The sequence below is a fragment of the Gracilinanus agilis genome, chromosome 1 (assembly GCF_016433145.1).
Source record: "Gracilinanus agilis isolate LMUSP501 chromosome 1, AgileGrace, whole genome shotgun sequence".
Lineage (NCBI taxonomy): Eukaryota > Metazoa > Chordata > Mammalia > Didelphimorphia > Didelphidae > Gracilinanus > Gracilinanus agilis.
In genome coordinates, this window is record NC_058130.1 from 170157825 (window position 1) to 170177268 (window position 19444).

The 19444-nt window shown below is 43.2% G+C and overlaps 2 protein-coding genes across 8 annotated transcripts in view; both read right to left on the reverse strand.

The window, feature by feature from the left end:
- Positions 1-57: 57 nt before the first annotated feature.
- Positions 58-6938, reverse strand: ROGDI (rogdi atypical leucine zipper). Its single transcript, XM_044659012.1, has 11 exons — positions 6849-6938; positions 6452-6523; positions 5653-5735; positions 5064-5118; positions 4053-4133; positions 3405-3500; positions 2623-2721; positions 1833-1946; positions 1599-1648; positions 1265-1391; positions 58-745 (listed from the first exon to the last, which is right to left on the reverse strand). The coding sequence occupies exons 1-11, from the start codon at positions 6891-6893 to the stop codon at positions 704-706; spliced, it is 864 nt and encodes a 287-aa protein (XP_044514947.1). The 5' UTR covers positions 6894-6938; the 3' UTR covers positions 58-703.
- Positions 6939-8017: 1079 nt separating this feature from the next.
- The window catches only part of GLYR1 (glyoxylate reductase 1 homolog), a 43554-nt gene continuing 32127 nt past the window's right edge, over positions 8018-19444 (reverse strand). For 5 of the 7 annotated variants that reach the window (XM_044659022.1, XM_044659020.1, XM_044659015.1 and 2 more), the window contains 7 exons: positions 15629-15728; positions 14038-14148; positions 12876-12977; positions 11300-11462; positions 10781-10960; positions 10266-10390; positions 8018-9688 (listed from right to left, as the gene is read on the reverse strand). In XM_044659022.1, the coding sequence (XP_044514957.1) occupies positions 9614-9688; positions 10266-10390; positions 10781-10960; positions 11300-11462; positions 12876-12977; positions 14038-14148; positions 15629-15728 (856 nt within the window). In that variant the 3' untranslated portion in view covers positions 8018-9613. The remainder of the gene's footprint in view (positions 9689-10265; positions 10391-10780; positions 10961-11299; positions 11463-12875; positions 12978-14037; positions 14149-15628; positions 15729-19444) is intronic. The other 2 variants (XM_044659021.1, XM_044659016.1) reach the window with 1 other exon arrangement.

The window sequence follows — 19444 nt, forward strand, 5'->3', positions numbered from 1 at the left end:
GGCACAGGAACAGCAACCCCCAAGTCTTCCCCCTCCATGACATACAGGCACTTGGGCTTGGGTCTTGATTCTTTATTTCTCAGCAGATGACGGATACTTTTACAGAACAAATAGGAAGATTACAGCCCAAACACAGGCAGCCACCCTTTACATGTATTGTCACGCCTCTCACTCTCCCCACACCCCTCCAAGCCGGTGTGCAGTGGGGAGCTTTGCTGTTGAGGAGGGAGCAGAACCAGAGCTTCTGCCTGTGCTCCTCCCTCCCCTTGGGTCCAAAGGTCATGGACACCTCAGGAAGCTGGGGCTGGGAAGGCGGAGCGGCCCCCGTTCTCCCTCGGCCCAGCCTTTGGATTTCTGTCTCACGAGGTGCTTCCTCAGTCAGTGTCTGTCACACGGGGCTCCCGAACAACTGGCCCCTCGGAGCCCTCCGAGTTCCCTTCAGATCCTTACTCTGGCCTCAGACCCACTTCTCCAGGGGTCACTAGCATTCATGCACTTGTACCTGGCAGAGAGGGCTTCTCCGAGCCTGGGGGCCACGAGGGAAATAAATAACGCACTGCCCATGCTGAACCAGCAGCATGCTATACCTTGTCTAGGCTGCTCCCTCCAGGATTCCTTGTGGGGGGCTACCTCAGCCCCCGTAGGGACCGAACCTTGGGCTAGGCACCTCTTTCCCGGGGGGAATCTGTCAGGTTCCTCTTGGTCAGAAGGGCCTGTAGCTCCAGTAGCTGGAGAAGACTGAGATCTGGGGACAGAGCAGAGCAATGACAGCGGCCTCTCTGCGGAGGCTCCCCCGCACCTCCTCACTGTCCTTCCTATCATGAATTCTTAGCTCCTGGCTCGAGCAAAGAACCTGGAGTCTGCATTTAACCTCTGAAGCAATTTCAGATAGCTGAAAGAAGCAGAGGAAATGTCAACAAAGGGTTGAAACAGCCCAATGATGTTTGTATTGGTTCCAAGACATATGAGGGGTAAGGGCTAGGTAATGGGGATTAAGTGACTTGTCTAGGGTCACACAACTAGGAAGTGTCCGAGGGCACATTTGAACTCAGGACCTCCAGGCCTGGCTCTATATCCGCTGAGCGACCCAGCTGCCTCCCCCTTGTTTAACTTTTCATTCAGTTAAGCTTGGACTTGCCAGGACCCTCTCTTCAGAGTACACTGTACCTAAATGAAATCTGCTTTGGTTCTAACTCCTGTGCTAGGCAGGAAGGCCTTTGGAAAGCCTCCTGGCCTGGTCACTGCACAAACCCTGGCCACCCACCTTGTCCTTGAGCTGCTGGCAGAGCTGCAGAGAGACAGTGAAGAAGACAAGGGCATCATTGAGCCAGGGAATCACACACTCCACCTTGTGCACGTGGCTCACCTCCAATCTTTGGGCACCCCATTCACTGCAGTCAACACAGGGAAAGAGGAATGGAAGAGAGATAGGCGACTCTAGGAATGGGGAACACAGAGAGGGAGGACTTCATCTGGGACCCTGGCTGGGGGTGGAAGGACAGTCAGTAGGACCTGGGACTGCTCCCAAGGTAAATGGGGACAAGTGCAGGGGACTGGGGACACATGCTCTTACCCATCACCTCAAAATGATTACTTACAACATGGCTCCTGGGCTGTGAATTACAGCTCCCCCCGAAGGGCGGAAGTTCTAAACAAAACATCAGAGAAAACGAGGGTAGTGCCAGGGCAGCACACACCAGCAGCCAGCTAGCAGTGCCTCTGGTCTGACTCTCTCAGAGTAGCTGTGGAATTCCAGCTGCTGGGACTGGAGGCTGGGCACAAATCACTGCATGGGCAGTAGCAGGGAGGTGGTGGTTCAAAGTGCTCCTTACCTTGGTGGAGCTGGGCTGCAGAGGATGTAGCTGGTACACAGTCAGGCAGAGCTTATTGAGGTTGATGTAAAAGTTCACCAGAAGGTCTGCAGGCAAAGCGGGTGCAAACATCCTCTGGGGGAAGTGTGGATATAGTCTCGGGTCAGATTAGCCACTCCAGGTGGCAGAAGACAGAGTTTGGGGGTGGCAAGAAGGAACTGGAGGGATTTGCCCTTTTGCTGTTGGTCTTTCCTCCACCCTGCCCTCCCCTTGTGCATCCCAGGCCTCAAGAAGAGAGAAATGCTGATCTTCTCAGACACCGAGGTTAAAGAACAAGAGGCCTAGAGGCAGAGCTGGGATCTGTGTAAAACCCCAGGTCTGTCTCTCCACAGCAGGGATTCCTAACATGACTCTGGGTGAGGTGATGAAACCTTCTTAGGTTAATATTTTAATTAAAGATACAGGATTACAAGGAAACCTAATGTATTAAGATAGCTATTAAAATGTTAATAATGATATACACCCCGTCCCCCAATGCCCCAACCACAGAACAAAGTGAGGCCAAGACCCCAGGCTGAGAATCCCTGAGTGGGAAATGGATATGCAGGAAAGAGAAAGGCACAGAATGGGGGTGAGGGGTTGGGTGGTACCGGGCTGTCCTTTGCAGGCCTTCTTGGTGGGTTATCATTCAAATCTCTGTGAGAATCCCCTCCCTTTCCTGGCCATTGTTCGCCTGGGAGTGATAGGGACCTGGGGACCAGGTCCTCTACCCCAAACAAGCCATATAATAGTGTAATGACTGGACACTGACCGTCAGGCCGCTGGAGGCAATCTCAGGCAGCGTAAGCGTAGCTGGAGTGGTGAGCCGATTTCGTGCTCGTGTTAGCTGCAGCATCACTGCATCCATTAGCTGGGGACAGACATGAAGAGTCATAGTAGTCCCCAGGGCAGAACTGGTCAGAGCCCCAAGCTCCTGAAGTGCCTGCTTCTCAAATGGGAAGGGGGAGTAAGGGCCACCGGATTCCTTCAAGTCATAATCACAGAAGCTCCAAAGTTCACATAGTCATTTCTGTGGCACTCTGTTCCTCTAGGCACTATATGCATATCCTGAAGGCTCTAATTTTTCTTTGAAGCCAGTGGGTGAACACTGCCTCCCCTTCCCTAACCAGAAGTTGCTAGTAGGAACTAGGGATTCTGGGGGACAGGATGAACTGCTTTTCCCTTGACTTTATTCCTTTTATTGCCATAATAGTAAAATAAAGACAGTAAAAGGCAGTGAGTATTAAGGGGATATAGTTGAATATAGAAGTGAAAGAGTAACAGCCCCATTGGATCATCCAAAAACCTTAGCCTCAATAACCTATTCCCACTTATCAGTCCTAACTGATCAGAATCTCGGGGTTGGAGACTCAAAATTTCCCTATTCCCTATTTGTACCATTAAAACACCCTGGAATCAGAGACCTGAAGAGTAGGTTATATGAAAGTAGGGAAAATCATGACAATAAGACAATCTTTAGGATTAAGATATAAAAGGGAAGCCATCATCAGGTAAGCATTCTCCCATTCAGAATCTTTTCCTCAGAGTGCTCACCTTTAGGACCTCAGCTCCTGTCTTGAACTGGTAGCTCTCATCACGGTTGGCAAGGAGATAAATTGCTTGGCTCACATGATTCCTGGCATCCTGGATCTGAAGACACAAAGCCCACACCAACCACCGGACGTGGGTTAGAGGGAGAAACACTCTACTAGGAGTTAGCTTCCGAGTTTATTTAACATCAGTTAGAACTGGGAGTTAACCTCAGAATCTTTTAGGTGACTTGACTTTTAAATGCTGTGCAATGTGCTCAGTGTTTGTCTCACTCTGTAATGGCTGGGTGCTGCTTCTGCTCTGTTCCTTTAAACATTTCTGAGAGGATACATGTGTAATAACATTTCTCTTTGTGTGTGAAGCATATGTATATGTATGCATGAGAGGAGTCTCATGATTCGTAATCATGCATGTCCAACACTCATTCCTGACTCAAGGCATTGGTGCTGGAGGAACAGTAGTCACAGAATTCTTGGGGTCAGATTCCAGCTTCTAAACTCTGCTGCTAGCAAGCAACCATCCTAATCCAGCACTCATGACAATTAATCCTCAGTAAGTCTTCTCAGTGAGAATCTCTTGCTGTGTAACACATCCACACCCGCTCACATGTGCGACTGGAATACAGCTGAACAGTGTTAGGTAGACAATTACCTGCTGTAGTTTCCACTGCTTGTCTTCTCGGAATGCAAAGTGTAACAGCTGGTTATTTCTGGGCATTTTCAGATTCACATCCTGAGAAACAAAGAACAGCAGCAGGTCAAATAGGAGATGCTTATTTATGCTAGTCTACCTTTCTATCTTCCACATAATCACAAGCAATAAGAGTCCTTAGGATAAGAATATCACCAGAGGCTAAGGGCAGTAAGGGCCTACTACATTCACTTTGGGCTGGATGTTTATATGGAGATCTGGGTTCCCAGGAGGATCAGAGATCCTGGGGAACAATGCTAGGCTGAGACTCAGAGAGAAGCTGGGACAGAGGGGAGGTGACAAGAAACAGGAACACTCTTTTGCTTGACTTGGTGATAATGATCTTGGGAGGAATGTACCAAGTAGCTAAGATTGTAAGTTTTTTGAGGGCAAAGACTGTACTGCAAATCTCTTTTGTGTCTCTGTCCACTGACCCTAGCTAACACATGGCTAGGTACATGACAGGTACTCAAGAAATCCTTGTTTTGATATTACTGAAGTCAGAGTGAATAGGAAAGCAAAGTTAGATAACTGGGTAACTAATTATAGAAACAGTGTTCCTGGTAAGAAAAAACAAAGAACCCAAAAGTCTGGTCTTTTCAGGATCTAGTGATAAGGATGATATTTTGTGCTAGTTTCCAAGAATCTACTCATTTAACAGGCCTTTATTTAATGCCACCTATTCATAAAGCCCTGTGCAAGGATACTGCTCTCAAGAAGCTTAACATCTAATAAATGTGGAAAGGGCAAATATACAAATGTAGAGTCACACAGGCAAGAGGTACAAAGTGCCATGGAGTTTCAGAAAAAGATCTCCCATAGGAAAGGCTTCACAGAGGAAGTAGGATTTCAGGTAGGCCTTGTGTGTAGGGTTTCAGCAGACAAAGATATGGGGAAGGAATTCTAATTTGAGGACGTATAACCAAAAGGAAAGAGGTGGGAAAGCACAGGGTCTTCCCTTCAAAGACTCACCGCTTGGCTCAGTGCGTCCCCTTGCAGAGTCAACACACCCTTCACCTGATCTGTGCTGTAACACATGACTGTTAGGGCAAAACCTGCTTCCTGTCAGTTCCCTCTTTTAAGCCCAGAGACACCTCCCTCTGCTTTCGTGTAATCCTTGACCTTCCCTATCCCTCCTCACTTCCACCCCATCTTAAATCAAACACCTTCAGGATTATGGAGAAAGATCATTCTTAAGGTCTTCAGAGACTTCCCCATGTAGGAATAGAAGCCCTTACGAGAACATGTTTATGATTTTAGTTTGTAAAAAATAGCTATTATCTGCAACTTTCTTGTAATCTATATATGGATACCAAAGCTACCAACATTTGAGATAAGATTAGACAGCAAAGAGAGTCCAATCTGGGTTAGGGTAGCTTCTATTATTCCCCCTATTATTGTCCCTCACCTTCTTGCCCCTACTTTATACTCAAGGTAAAGACTGGGTGATGATACAGTAGGGTCCTCTACATTATTCCTGCTCCTGTATTAGAAATGATCTTAAACCTTAGAGATGACATACTTATCTGGAGTTAACCCCAAACTTCTTCCCCAGGCTTACGTGGAACTTCCTAGGATGAAGTTCTCTTGCCTGGCTGGTCCTTCCGTTCCTGTCCCAGGCAGAGTAAATCGGTAAGAGGCTTCCTGTTGTGGAATAGAGGTGATAAGCTAAGAAAAGGTTTAAAGTTAATGTTGCCACATAGATGCAGCTCTGAACCCAAAAGAAACTACTGCAATCAAACTTCCTTCTCAAAAGCTACCTAGAGAGACAGCACAGTTAATCAAGAGGCAAAGTCAGCATATATCCAAAAATGTCTTTTCCCCGGGGGCAGGTGCTTTCTGGCAATACTCAATTTCACAACACAGAAGTCATATTCTCCACCCTCCCCCACCCCCCTCCCCCATCTTCCTGGGATCAATGGAATGCAGGAAGTGACAAGAGGAACATAGTTTTAGTGTTGAAAGGAGAGACAGCTAAGCTAAGTAGTGCACAGGGACTGGGGTCAGAAAGACAGATCAAATGTGGTAGTGTGATCCTGAGCAATTCATTCAACCTTTAACAAATGCTTATTTCATTCCCAATCATCTCACTGTTCAGATGAGAAAGGGTGAGGCCCAGAGAGGTTATGTGACTTGCCCACCGTCCAAGGGGTAGTGTGTTTCACACCCGAACATCAGGGCCTCTAATTTAAAATCCGAGCCTTTTAAATTATACACTTTCTGGTAGGATTCCAGGTCTCTGTCACTCCTGATCGGCCATCGGAGTGATCTTCAGCTGGTGGGTCTCACCTTACCCCCTTCGGGTTTTCACCACAGATGGGGAGGCGGGGCAAGGCTAAGAGGGCCAGAGGAAGGGTTACCTTGAGGATGTCCTGCAGCTGGCGTAGCACCGCGTGGACCTCGTCGTGGAGCAGCCACTGGAACTCCTCCTCCTGCCCATGGGAGAGTGAGATGAGCAGCGCCCTCGGGCATGCCCTCAAGGGATATGGGTGGAGGAGGGGTGGGGAGGCCCGGGCCGAGCCGTTGCAGGCCTCGGGGGTTCCCAAGCATGGTAGAAGGTGCAGGCCTCTCCGCTTCGGCCAGTCGGGGATGAAGGTGGGGGTACGGCGGCTGGAGGGAGCAAGCTGGGGGCGAGATTCGCGTTGCTGTAGGGAGTCAGGGGGTGGTAGGAACTGCCCAGTCGTTCCCGGGTTCCGAGCTGGGCCCGCGTCCGGCTGGAGAGGGCGCCCAGGAGCGATGCCCGCTCGGGTGACTTACCAGCACCGCCCGCTCTGCCGCTGTCGCAGCCATCACAGTGGCCATCTCGGTCAGCTCCGAAAACGTCGCCACCGGCCCTTACCCCAGCCCTCAGACTGACCCCGCCTCCCACTCTGTAGCCTATAGGCTGATGGGTTCCGGGGAGCGGATAGGCGGCTCCTGGAGTTCAGCCTGCGCTCTGATAGGTAATGAAGGCTGCGATTCACAATTTCATTGGCTGGACTGTCTTCTGCTCCCTCCTCATTTAGTTGGGCTTGCAGATAAACTGCACGGCACCCCACTCTGCTTTAGTCTTGACTGGGCTTCCCTTTAGTCGCTGATTCCCCAAGCTCAGTGTTGGAAGTAGTTGGTGGCTGTATCCTCATCTCCCTAATTGCGGACAGTCCGTTTCTACTCTACTCACGGATTAGTTTGACAAGCGGAAACGGACAGGGGACAGCTTCTCTTCCTCAATCGCTCACAGGGCCTACCAGCCCTGCGAGCCCTCCCTACTGGTTCTAAGATTCTTCAGCGACACAAACACATGGATTTACCAAGAAAGGTTTTATTTTCTTGCAGTAGCTTTGTTAATTGCACAAAATCATATTTTATTTTGCCATTTAAACATCATCACACAATCCTATTCTGAATGACAAACGTTAATTAAAAACAAAGCAAAAATAAAAATTCACAACCTTAATTACCTAGAGGGTTTGTCATTGAAAGGGGGGGAAAAGAAAACTGCTTTTCTTACAGGCTTTTCACAAATGTCACATTTTCTCTTTTAAAAAGGAGTCAAAAACAAAAGCGAAATAGCTAAAACATAAAGTCATAAAAAGGAACTTTACAGAATTGTCAACAATATTAAGACAACACTGACTAGCCAGTTTCATTACAGCATCACCCAGATCCAGAGCTTCTCCCCTCCCTCCCCCCACCCTATACTCCCTCCCACTATCCTGGCCAGAAACAGAACTGGCATGTTCAGAGACAGAGATAAGGGCAGTATTGCCAGTGAAACAAACATCTGGACCAGAATTACTGCATCTTCCCTGTGTCTCCTCTCTTCTTCCACAAGTTTCATTTCTCAAACCTAGACTGTAAGAGATAAAGAGGAAAGAGGGACAAACCTCCAGATACTGGAAAAAAACAAAACAAAATAAAACAAAACAACAACAACAAAAAAAAAAACAAAACAAAACTATACCCAAAGAGCTGTCACTTAACCCCTCCCCCCCAATGAATATCGATCTTAAGTTTTATGTGACTTCAGAAAACCAACCCAAATAAAGGGGAAGGTAAATTTAAGATTTCAGGGATGACAGTTTCTCCTTGTTCCTATGTACCATTTTCAGTCCCATTCAGGTACCCTCCCCAAAGAGAATATAGGGATCTCCAAGATGGACTTGGGTTTACCTTTCTAGTCTGTCAGGACCCATCTCAGGCAAAGTCTTCTCTTTCCCCAAACAGGGGACTTTGTGGCCCCAGAGGCACAAAGAACATGATGCTGGCTGGAGTGCAATTACTCATTCCTTTACTAAGAACTGATCCCATGATTGGTCAGTGTTGGTTACCCAGGGCAGGGGAAGCTAGGTCTGGGTCAAAGTAGGCAAAAAGACACCCCCACTGTCTCTTCAAAGGCAGGGGTGGTTAGGAAGAAGAAAAAAGTGGTGGCATGCACAACAGGGCTCTCTGTATGGACATAGATGGAAGGGCCTAAAGGGAATATCAAGAGGACTCCACAAAGGAGTCAGAAGAGCATGTGACATAACGGAAACAGAAAGGAGTCAATCTTCTCCACATATCTCCTCACTGCTCTCCCATTGGTGTGCTCACTCCACTCCCCCCACCCCACCCTATCCAGGCTGGAATGCAAATCCAAACATTAAATCAGGTTAGTGATGGCTAAATCCCATCTATTTTATTGGATAAACCCCTTTGATTATGCTCATAAGGGCCAGGAATTCCAGTTTCAGCCTGGGCCTTAGCAGATGGTGGATTCTGATGAGATGGTGATGGTGGGGTGGGCCTGTTTTTCACTCAAACCTGAAATCTTTCTAGTTCATAAAACCATGTGAGGAATTTGTTTACTAGTAGTTTTCTTTTTAGAATAATGGAGGCTTAAAACACCCACATCCTCTCCTACTGGCTACTTGTAGCCTGAGGTACCGTGGGCCCCTTTCTGGGGTCTGTGCCACCTCACTGTCCTCCCCCCCTGGTGGCATGTGCTGACATGGGAGACCTAGGTGGCCTCCTAATGGAGCAGGCTCTGTTCCCAGGGAATTCAGGGCAGCAGGATCAAAAGGAAGAGCCAATCCCAAGAGTTAACTCATTTCACAACTAGGACACTATGGAAGCTGCTTCTTACAACCCCAATGAAAGGGGAAGGGGCAAGATGGACTCTGACCCCCTATACTAGGAGGAACTCAGACTCTGACAAACTCAGGAAGGAGAAAGAAGCCAAGCAGATTCTGGCAGCATTGCTTCTGGGGGTGAAGGGGCGGGGCCTGTTTGAACACACAGCCACCATTTTGATCCAGGCAGCAAGTGAACAGCAGGACTGCTCATCAGTTTTCTACAATCCAATACCACCTTTCCCTACCCCCTCCCCCCTTTCCCTGAGCCCCCAGGGGAGGCCTGATGCTGCAGCTGCACTCATGGCAAATCTTTTCAAAGTCTGTGTATAAAAGGAAACGTAGAGACAGATGGACTGGTCCAGAGTTAAGTCCCAGGACCCTGACCCCATGTGAGGAATGGGGATTAGCAGGAAGATAGGGCCTTAGGGCTTAGTGTATGTAGGCTCGGTACACAGCAGACATGTCATTGTCAGACTGGTCCAGTGCCTTGGCTCGTTTATATACCTGAAATGACAAAGAGTTAGGGTTATTTTTTTGTCCTCAGAAATAAAGTCTGTGAGGAAAACACTGTATAACTGCAATCAAATCTACTGTGTACATGGCATTATGGTATGATGTGGGAGAAGGTGAGCTACAGATGAATTAAAAGTCACAGGCTTTGAGTCTTTGAGTTTACTATCTAGTTAGTGCCCCTTTTGCTTGCTCACTGGATAAATTGTTCCAGTTCTACTTGTTGCTTTTTTGTCTTACTATATTCCTTCCTGCCAATTACTTAATGGTTCTTCAAACTTCATTTATTCATTCGCTTTTTTGTTTGTTTATTTGTTTTAAGACCCTTACCTTTCGTCTTGGAGTTAATACTGTGTATGGCTCCAAGGCAGAAGAATGGTAAGGGTAGGCAATGGGGGTCAAGTGACTTGCCTAGGGTCACACAGCTGGGAAGTGTCTGAGGTCAGATTTGAACCTAGGACTTCCAGTGTTTAGGCCTGGCTCTCAATCCACTGAGCTATCCAGCTGCCCCCTTCAAATTTTATTTAATTCCCTTCCTCAAGTTTCAGAATAAGAACAATCCTGTATGTACCTCGTTTGCTGCAGCTGCCATAGGAGTTGGGTGATTGACAGAATCACCTAGTGCAATGGCTAATCTGAGATCCTTCTGGATATACTTCAGGTAGAAATCAGGTTTAAAGTTCCCTTGTAGGATATCTAGAGGGGAAACAAAATCCCAAGCAATTAAAAGACAACTATTGATTAAAGTAGCTAGAAAATACACCAGATCTAGAAAAGTACCCCAGCAATTATCTTCAACAAGGATGACTATCCCTATATCTCACACTCTCAGAAACTTAAGAAATGGAGTGCAAGTTCTAGAATGCACAGATTCTGCCACTGAACTGTTCTGCAGTTCCTCTGGCACAAAAGAGTACAGAATAGTCAGAAATGAGAAATCTTATGAAGGAAATATTTATGCTTCATCTACTCAACACGATCTCAGATCTTTGTGCTTAAACTGTCAAGTTCAGTTATTAGGTCGCAACACAAGGAAATATGATGTAAAATAGGAAGGAGAAAATAACAAATAAAAGTGGACTTTACTTTGGCACTTCTGATCCAGGAAGATGCTAGCCAGCTGTCCCTGATTGAGGATGTCAAGCAATGTCTGTTGAGACTGTCCTGTCACTTGGGCCAGTGTCAGTCCTTCAGCTATGGTAGCCATGAAGCTTCCCTGGACCATATTCACAATCAACATCATTTTGGCTGCATTCCCAACTTCACCTGCCCAGGGCAAAGAAACATGGTCAGTTCACAAAAATCTCCTTTAATGAATGGCTTTCCACCCTCATCCCTATTCTTATACCCATCCAATCTGGACCCACCTCTAAACCCAGGGGAGGCCCCATTCACCTGCCCTTGACAGAACTGGTTTTGACCCTCCTGGACCTTTGCATCTTCCTCCTTCCAGGTACTGAGTGTGCAAATCAAAGGAAACCTTCCCATTGGGGGACCCAGGCAGAGAGGCTGTGATTGGCGCTGTCATCAGTGTAGTCTATAGGATATGCGGCCCAACCCAGAATCCAGGTCTGAAGTGGTAGGGCTGGCACGCAGACATGTTACCTAGAAAGAAGGAGGTCTTCCCCATTGCCTGGAAGCAGCTGCTGCAGTCTTCATATAAGCCCCTGTCTCCAGCTGCTAAGATCACCAGCATCCCATCATTAGACAACTGCTGATTCCCTGAGACGGGGGCTTCTAGAAATCGACCACCCCTGGACACAATCACCTGGAAAGGAAATTCACAGGTTCTGAAGGCTGTTCCTCCCACAGGTGTCCATGTAGTGTTGATGTTCTCTAGGTATAGAACACAATGGACAAGGGAAGATGGCAGAACCTACTAGAACATGTTGCTTTCCCATTCCCACCTAAGTGTAATTGTCAAATGAGCCCGGGGTTCTTCACCATCTCTTCCCATGCATGCATTTAGAGAGAGAGAGTAACTTGGCTGTCCATGCTTGGGACCACAAAGCTCAAAATCTATGCTATAAGAATGGAGGGTTGGAATGAAGATTGCTTCCCCAAAGACAGATACTACCTTCAAGTGGAACTAACGATGAAAAGTGCTTGGACTCTGCGAATCCAAACAAATCAGTATTTATTAAAGCAAAGTATTTTCTGTAGGGGTAGGAATTATATGCAAACACATATATATGTATATGTGTATACATATGTATATATATAAAAATATATATACATAGTTGTTGGTTTTTTTGGATAATTATTGGAATCAGGAAAGGCTTCTTAAATGAGCTTATGTAAGCTGAACTATGAAAGAAACTAAGGATTCTTAGAGGCAGAGGTGAAGAGGTAGTACATCCGGACATCCCATTCAAAGGCATGGAAGTGGGAGATGGAATGCTGTACTTGGACATGAAGCAAGCAGAATGTGTGAAGGGGAGGCATGAGAAGTAAAACCAGTACTACATTTGTGATAAATAGCAAGGTAAGGAGTTTGCATTTGATCCTCAAAGCAAGGAAGAGTCACTCATGGTTCTTGAGGTGGTAAGTAAAATTGTCAGATATGTATTTTAGGAATATGTTGGCAATTGTTTGGAAGAGGGAATGGAGAAGGGACAAAGCCATTAATAATTATTTACTTTGAATTTCCCTACTGAAACTAAATAAAGCATAGTGTGACCAAGTAGGTAGCACTTCAAACACCTCTTTCCTGCCATTTACTGCCCCTCCTAGTTCTGTCTTTCACAAGCTATGTTAAGGTAGCCATCCCATTGTGACTTTGACTTCAACCACCCTCAGATGGCAAGGCTTCACACAGAGGACAAGAGAAAAGGTAAGGGCTGATGATCAGTCTGGATATTTCTGAACTGTTAGCCCAAACTGTTTCCAGGGAGAAAAGAAATACTTTTCCTATATTAGTAATCAGAGAAAGCCTACATTCTGATAGGTTATGATGGAATGTTAGTTTTTTGAACAACTGAGGCTCTAGGCATTTAGGCAGCAGCTCTCCAAAAGCAGATTAGACTTCATTATTGCTTTAACATTCCACTAAAGACAGATCAACACTCTTCAATCTTTGTTCTCTATGGACTAGTTTCTAGAATGGCCAGGTCAAAGAATGGTCAGTCCTGGTCATATACTTCATTTAGGAAAGGTGGGAGAGTTTGCATTGGACTGCTACCTGGGCCAATTCAGTGACCGTGTCTGCATCCACCGTTGACATGTCTACATAGCATTTTCCAGGGCGGATTCCTTGAAGCACGCCACTAGGGCCCAGCACCAGCTGTGGGAACACAAGGGGAAAGCAATAGCCCAGGCCCTCAATGCCCTAAAGGCCTGTTTCCTCACCCTAGGCTCCCAAATCATCTTTTTCTTTTCTTTTATATTTTAACTGAAAAATTTTATTAATTTAGAACATTTTTCCATGGTTATGTGATTCATGTTCTTCCCCCGCCCCATTCTTTTTTTGGGAAAAACTTTACCTTCTGTCTTAAAATTCATACTAAGTATTAGTTCCAAGGGAAAAAGAAGAATGGTGAAAGCTAGGCAACTGGGGTTAAGTGATTTGCCCAGGGTTACGTTTAGGAAGTATCTGAGGCCAGATTTGAACCCAGGACTGTCTGTCTCCAAGTCTGGTTTTCTATATACTGAACCACCTAGCTGCCCTTCAAATCATCTTTTGATTCTTAACATCCCTTCCTCCCCCAATAATATTAAAGGAAGCATTGGTAAAGCCAGACCCAGACATCAGGCTGACTATAGAGCCAAGGCACTAACTGTGGAAGATGCGGTCCACCTGAACAATGTCTTCTTGAATGATGGTTGTACTATATTTAAACATAGTTCAGAATCATGTTCCCATACTACCTTCCCAGATGACTAGAAGCTATTTAGCCTAAAAAGGAAGAAAAGGCTTGGTTTACCTTTGTTTAGAGCTTTCCTTGATTTACTCAGGTCTCAATCTTAAACAGTTTAAAAAGGTGACCACTGCCATTTAAGCATATAAGAAACAAACACAAATAGCTACTGAACACAGAAAGGATCCTTTGGCATATAGCCTATAGGTATAACAAGAACAAGATTTTAAAGAACACAAGGAAAAGCAAAGATTTTAAATAATTGCCAAAGCTAGCCTTCTGGAGCTATCAGGATTCTGAAACCATTGTTTTGAATCTAAGGAAGTTTGTTTACAAAAACATTAATTTGTGCAAATCAACTTCACAGGTAAGACTTGGATTTCCTCTAGAGTTTGAAGTATACAATTTTCTGAATGGGAAAAGGTCAAGTGGCCAATCTCTCACACAAGACAGGTAACGACAAAGAGGACCAGAGGGGATCCTTACGTCCTTAGCTGCTTTGGGATCCGACACACAGGCGAAGGTGATGTCACAGGTGGAGACCACTTCAGCGGGGGTTCTTCCCAGCCGGGCCCCCTCCTGGATGAACAAATCACACTGCAAAAGTCACAGATCCAAACGTAAGGAGAAGGTAGCATATAATAAACATGCCTCTTAGGTTTTGTGGCCTCTGGTTGCCTTAGCTTATCCCAAAAGGCCCCATAAGACAAGACTTAAGGTCACTGGGTCAAAGATAGCACCTGACAAGTAGTTGAAAATATCACTAATTAAGGGATGGTAACTTTCTGACTAGATTATGAGTAACTAAATTCCTTTTAACTTAGTTCAATGCCATAGTCATAATAGGTGGTTAATAACTGTTTGCTGCTGTTATTGACCTACTGTTAAAAGGGTGAAAAGGGGACAGCTGAATTCACCTGGGCATTATTATTAGGAATGAAGCCAGGGAACAGTGTGAGGGATTGTAGCAAGAACCGCCATGGTGCATTGTGAATGGCTCTGTGGTCCATTCTGCAGCTAGGAGCAGTTCTTGGAAAGGCTCTGTCCAAGTACTGACTAATACACTATATGCAGCACAAGAGGCAAAGTATTAACAGTCTATTTTTTGGCTTGTGGTAGGGGATAGGGGAGTGTCAGAATGTATCACACCCAAAAGCCTAATTCTAAGGGTCAGTTAAACTCAAAACACAAAAGCTTATAATGAAGGTATGGCCCCTAAAAACTGATCGTAGGTCCCTCCTAACTATTCTGAAGCTCTCTTTTTGGTTACTGTGTGGTAGAATCATAAATTTGAACTGAAGGGACACTATAGATGAGGAAACAGAGATCCAGAGTTTAAATGACTTGCTCCAGTATTACAAAGTTATTAGTTACATTAGTTCTTCCATAATTCAGGGAAGAACTTGGAAAACTACTTAAACACATCACTCATCCTGCTCAGAGATCTCTGACAATTCTTTGCTGCCCCCTGTAATACTCAAACTACTTAGGCTAGCTTTCAACATTTGCCACCAATTATCTTTTCCAATTCAGTCATTTCTCATTATTTCTTAACATGACTCTGGCTCCAGTCAAAACTAACATTCAGACAAAAATTGTTCCCTTCAATGGAATACCTTCTACGGTTGCATTTTAATTTAGGACCAAATTTTCCTTCACAGCCTCATACTCTCTTCAGGAAGCCTTTTACTGATCAGCTCCATCTTATTTTGCTTACTTCTTAATTCCAAATTTTTCAACATTTCTGTTTGCTACATTTTATTCTAGTTTTGTTATATTTCACATGTGAACATTTTATCTCCTTATCAAGAGCTTATGCTCCTTGAGAACATGTTTCTCTCATACTCCCTCCCTACTAGTCAACTACACTGAATATAATACTGTGGGGAAAAAAACCAATCCCAAAACATTTTGACACCATCCCTAACTGAGTGTATAACTTTGGGTAAGAGGCCAACTATGTTTAAAGTTAAGTTCTAGGCAGAGCTCTTTACTCATGATTGGTTTAATTTCTAAATCAAATTGTCATCTTGCCTCCCCATCTTGCCCTTTAGTCCTACTGTCCATATATCCTTACTTTTTCTGCTGTCCGGTTCCATACAGTGACTGTATGACCCATTTTTAGTAAGTTGGAGACAATGCCACTTCCCATGAGACCAAGGCCCAAAAATCCTATCCTGGGGAGAACAGAAAGATTAGTATGTTGAAAAAGAAGAGTATGTATTTATATGTAAAAACACACACACATATACACACACACGAGCAAAAATATCTTCAACTGCTGAGGGATGAATTTAGGTCATGAGGCAAGAGAAAACTTGTTCCCAAGCTATTTGTTACACTAAATTAAAATGGGCATTTCTTTAATTGACAAAAAGAGAATACTGGGGAAAATGACTATCATGACAAAGGACAAAGTTTTTTCCTATTTTGATAAAGGGTCATTATAATAACCAAGAATATATGTTAATATATATAGTTCCTGAAACAAATTTCAGTTTAACCTTGGCTTTTATGCTTTCAGATGCTATTTTTAAACAAAGAAATTGCTAGGAGAGGTTTTTTATTACTTTCAGAAATATTTTTTGTTTGAATGACTAACAAGTGTTACCATCCCAAATGGCTCTTCTCAAATTTTACAAAGAATCACTTAGAGCTGGAAGGGATCTTAGAGAACTATCTAATCAAACAACTTTACCTGTTTACTAGTAATAATAATCATCATCAAGCTTTTGCCTGAACACCCTTGGTGATGAGCAACTCGTCACCTACACAAAGATAGTCTATTCCATTACTAGATAGCTCTCACCATTAGGAAGATCTATATATCAGGCCAAGATTAATCTTACTGTAACTTCCAACTCACTGGTTCTAGGTTTTTCAGTTTTCAGTTTTTTTTTTTTTTAACTTAACAGCCCTTCAAATATCTGAAGAAAGTTATCATGGGACTAGCCTGTTTTCCAATCTTCTAGCAAAATATCCCTTGCTCCTTGAATCAATACTTATGACGCCCACAACAGTTTTAAAGACCACACACCATCATAAAAGAGTTCTAATTTGATGTTCCTACTAAAATGTGGTACCCAGAACAGAACACAGTATTTGAGATGTGGTCTGATTATCACAGAATAGGAACACTTCCCTTACTCTGGAAAATTATATTTTTTACTATAGTTTAAGAGAAAAAAAATTTTTTTTGGCAATATACTGTTGATTTGTACTAAGCTGGCCCTGCTACTAAACTCCCTTATATCACTTACTATCTGGAAATCAAGGGCATATTAAGTTATATCCTTTTTCATTTTGAAATCAAGCCATCTTTACATAGATGTCTTTTCTTCTTTCTCTCTAGTCAATTCTTCTTCCTTGGTTTCACATCTTTCCAAACTTGTGAGCGCTCAGGCCCTCACATTTACCCTAACAAGTTTAATTTTTCACTTTCCTCACTGACTTTACTATTCTTCCCCATGCTCTGAATTAAAGTTGGGGTGAGGGTGTTTGTGGAACTGAGAATACTTATTTTTGGACCCAAATGTTTACCAACTACTATCATTTCTCCACAACCAGTCATATCTATAAACTGTTCCCTGCCCCACCCTAACATACCCACTATTGCCATTCCTTACCATTTTCGGCTTAATTTCTTTGAATTGTCCTTTATCTTCACCACTCCTCTAAAATGGGTTCTGTTTACCCACTAGGATTAGTAATGATTTTCTCTTGAACAAGTTTAATGATCATTGGTGGCTTACTCTGATTTCTTAGTGGCATATAACATGGCTAACCATTATTCCTTTAGTGGCTTTGCTCACAGCCATGTTTCTCCATCTCTCTATTATATGCTTCCTCCTTTGGTTATTTCTTTTTATTTTCCTGTCCCTTGACAGAGTAATTAGCCCCTGACCTCTTGCTTTTGTGGTTCTTTTTAACATTAATTCCTTTGGAAATATTCCTTTCTCATTTTTTAAAGCAATCATCTGTATGCAGATATTACTCAAACTTTAAATCTCTAGTTTTTAACTTTCAGCCTGCCACAAATACTATACATTTCAGAAAAATTTGTCCGCTTAATTGAGACATGTTTAAAGCATTTTTTCTCCAAGGAACTCTTTCCTCCTCAATGCCAATATCCAAATGATAATCACCTTTTGATAATAATTCTTCTATAGTTTCTCAGGTTCATTATTTCCTCTCCCTTCCATTCAGACACCACATTAATCCAGACTCTTTATTTCCTATTATATTGTGTGCCTAAATTATGACAGTATCTTCCTAGATTATTTCTTTGCTTCTCTTTGCATTTTGAAATAATCAGTAATTATTTGTATTGAATATTGTACTTGCTTAAGGGCTCACAGCTTTTCATCATTTTGGAAACATTAAAACACCTTAGCCTAGCACTCAAGACAGAGAAGAATAAACCATTACCTGTCTCCCCTTCCCCCCCCCCCAATTCTTTTAAAATAATCACCATAAATGCAGGACATTCAAAGAGCACTAAGAAATAAATCAAATATGCAGAAAATCCTCAAATAAAACTCTAAAATTCAAGCTAGGTATATTTTGATTAAAAAGTTAATTTAAGAAAATATATTTAATGTGTTCCCCCCTCCAAATCTACATGGATACCTAAAAATCTTTTTAAAAATGACTATAATCAATACATGGTTCTTATTTGTTGACTCTATTTAGTATCACTTCATATATATCTTTCTGAGACTTTGTAGTTCTGAGCCAATGGATATGATTTATTTTGTTACTGTATATTGCCAGATCAATATAAACTTTTTATAAAGCATATAGAGACCTGCCAGCAATGTAACTGAAAGGCTTATTTTCTTGCATCTGTTCATATGACTAAAAATGATAAAGCAATTTGATGGGAATAAGGTGGTAAACTAAAGTTGTTTTTGTTTGATTCCTTAGCCTTTTCAATTTCAACTTTGAGTACAACCCCTCCATTATTTACAAGTTAGGTGGATCAACAAATATTTGCAGAATTAATATTCTATATTTTTTGAAGAACAAGGTAAAGGACAAGCTACTAAAGGGCCAAATACTGAGAGACAAACTTGAACCTCAGTTTAAGCCCCTTGCACAGCAGAACTATTTATTCTCACTGAAATTCTTTAATTCTCATCTAAATATATTTTCAAAGTACAACCCACATGGCCTTTTTAAAAAGCAAACATAGCAGTATTTCCAAGTCTGAAGTTCAACCACGATCTGATCAGATTCTAAGTAATTTTATGCTCAAAGTACTCCCACTGCCCAGGAATGAGGGAGGAAAAGCTAGGATAGAAGAGCACTCAGGAACAAGTGGTAAAAGTAGGTCCATGTCAGAGATTTTCATCTTCCTCACATCTCAGCTTTATACTTAAGTCCTTCAGATGCTCCTTCTCACACTAGGGCTTTACTGGTGCTTTTTATTAGGGACATTTTCAGTAACCATTTCGCCCAGAACTTAACATACTTCAGCTGAATAATCTATCTTAAAGGACAAGTTATTAATTTCCAAGTTAAAATCCAAGCAAAAAAAGACAGTTGAAATGGATAAAATCTTACTATCCAAAATGTAGAAAGAACTAACACATAATCACAATAAGCTAGATTCCACTAAATGAGTGGTCAAAGGAAACTGACAGAAACAAAGAAAAAAAGCAGATCTTCATGTGGGCAAAAACTTGTCTCACAAATAATGAAAAAAAATGCATATTAAAACATTTCAGTTGGTGTCATACACTTACACTTGTGAGATTTCTAGCTATCCTTAAGTTCAAATGATGCCTTTCCTTATCCCCCAACTAAAAGTGATCTTTGTTTTTTTGGAACTCCAAAATTTTGTACTTCTCGTATAACATTCACATGATCTTTAGTATTAATTATTTTTGCA

What these genes read in the sequence shown, in the direction of transcription:
- ROGDI (XM_044659012.1), bottom strand. Translation starts at nt 6,893, where the DNA reads ATGGCCACTGTGATGGCTGCGACAGCGGCAGAGCGGGCGGTGCTG. An exon ending in GGGACGCACTGAGCCAAGCG is followed by an intron (nt 4,134 to 5,063) that starts GTGAGTCTTTGA and finishes TTTGTTTCTCAG; the next exon opens with GATGTGAATCTGAAAATGCC. An exon ending in TTGCCTCCAGCGGCCTGACG is followed by an intron (nt 1,947 to 2,622) that starts GTCAGTGTCCAG and finishes CACTTCCCCCAG; the next exon opens with AGGATGTTTGCACCCGCTTT.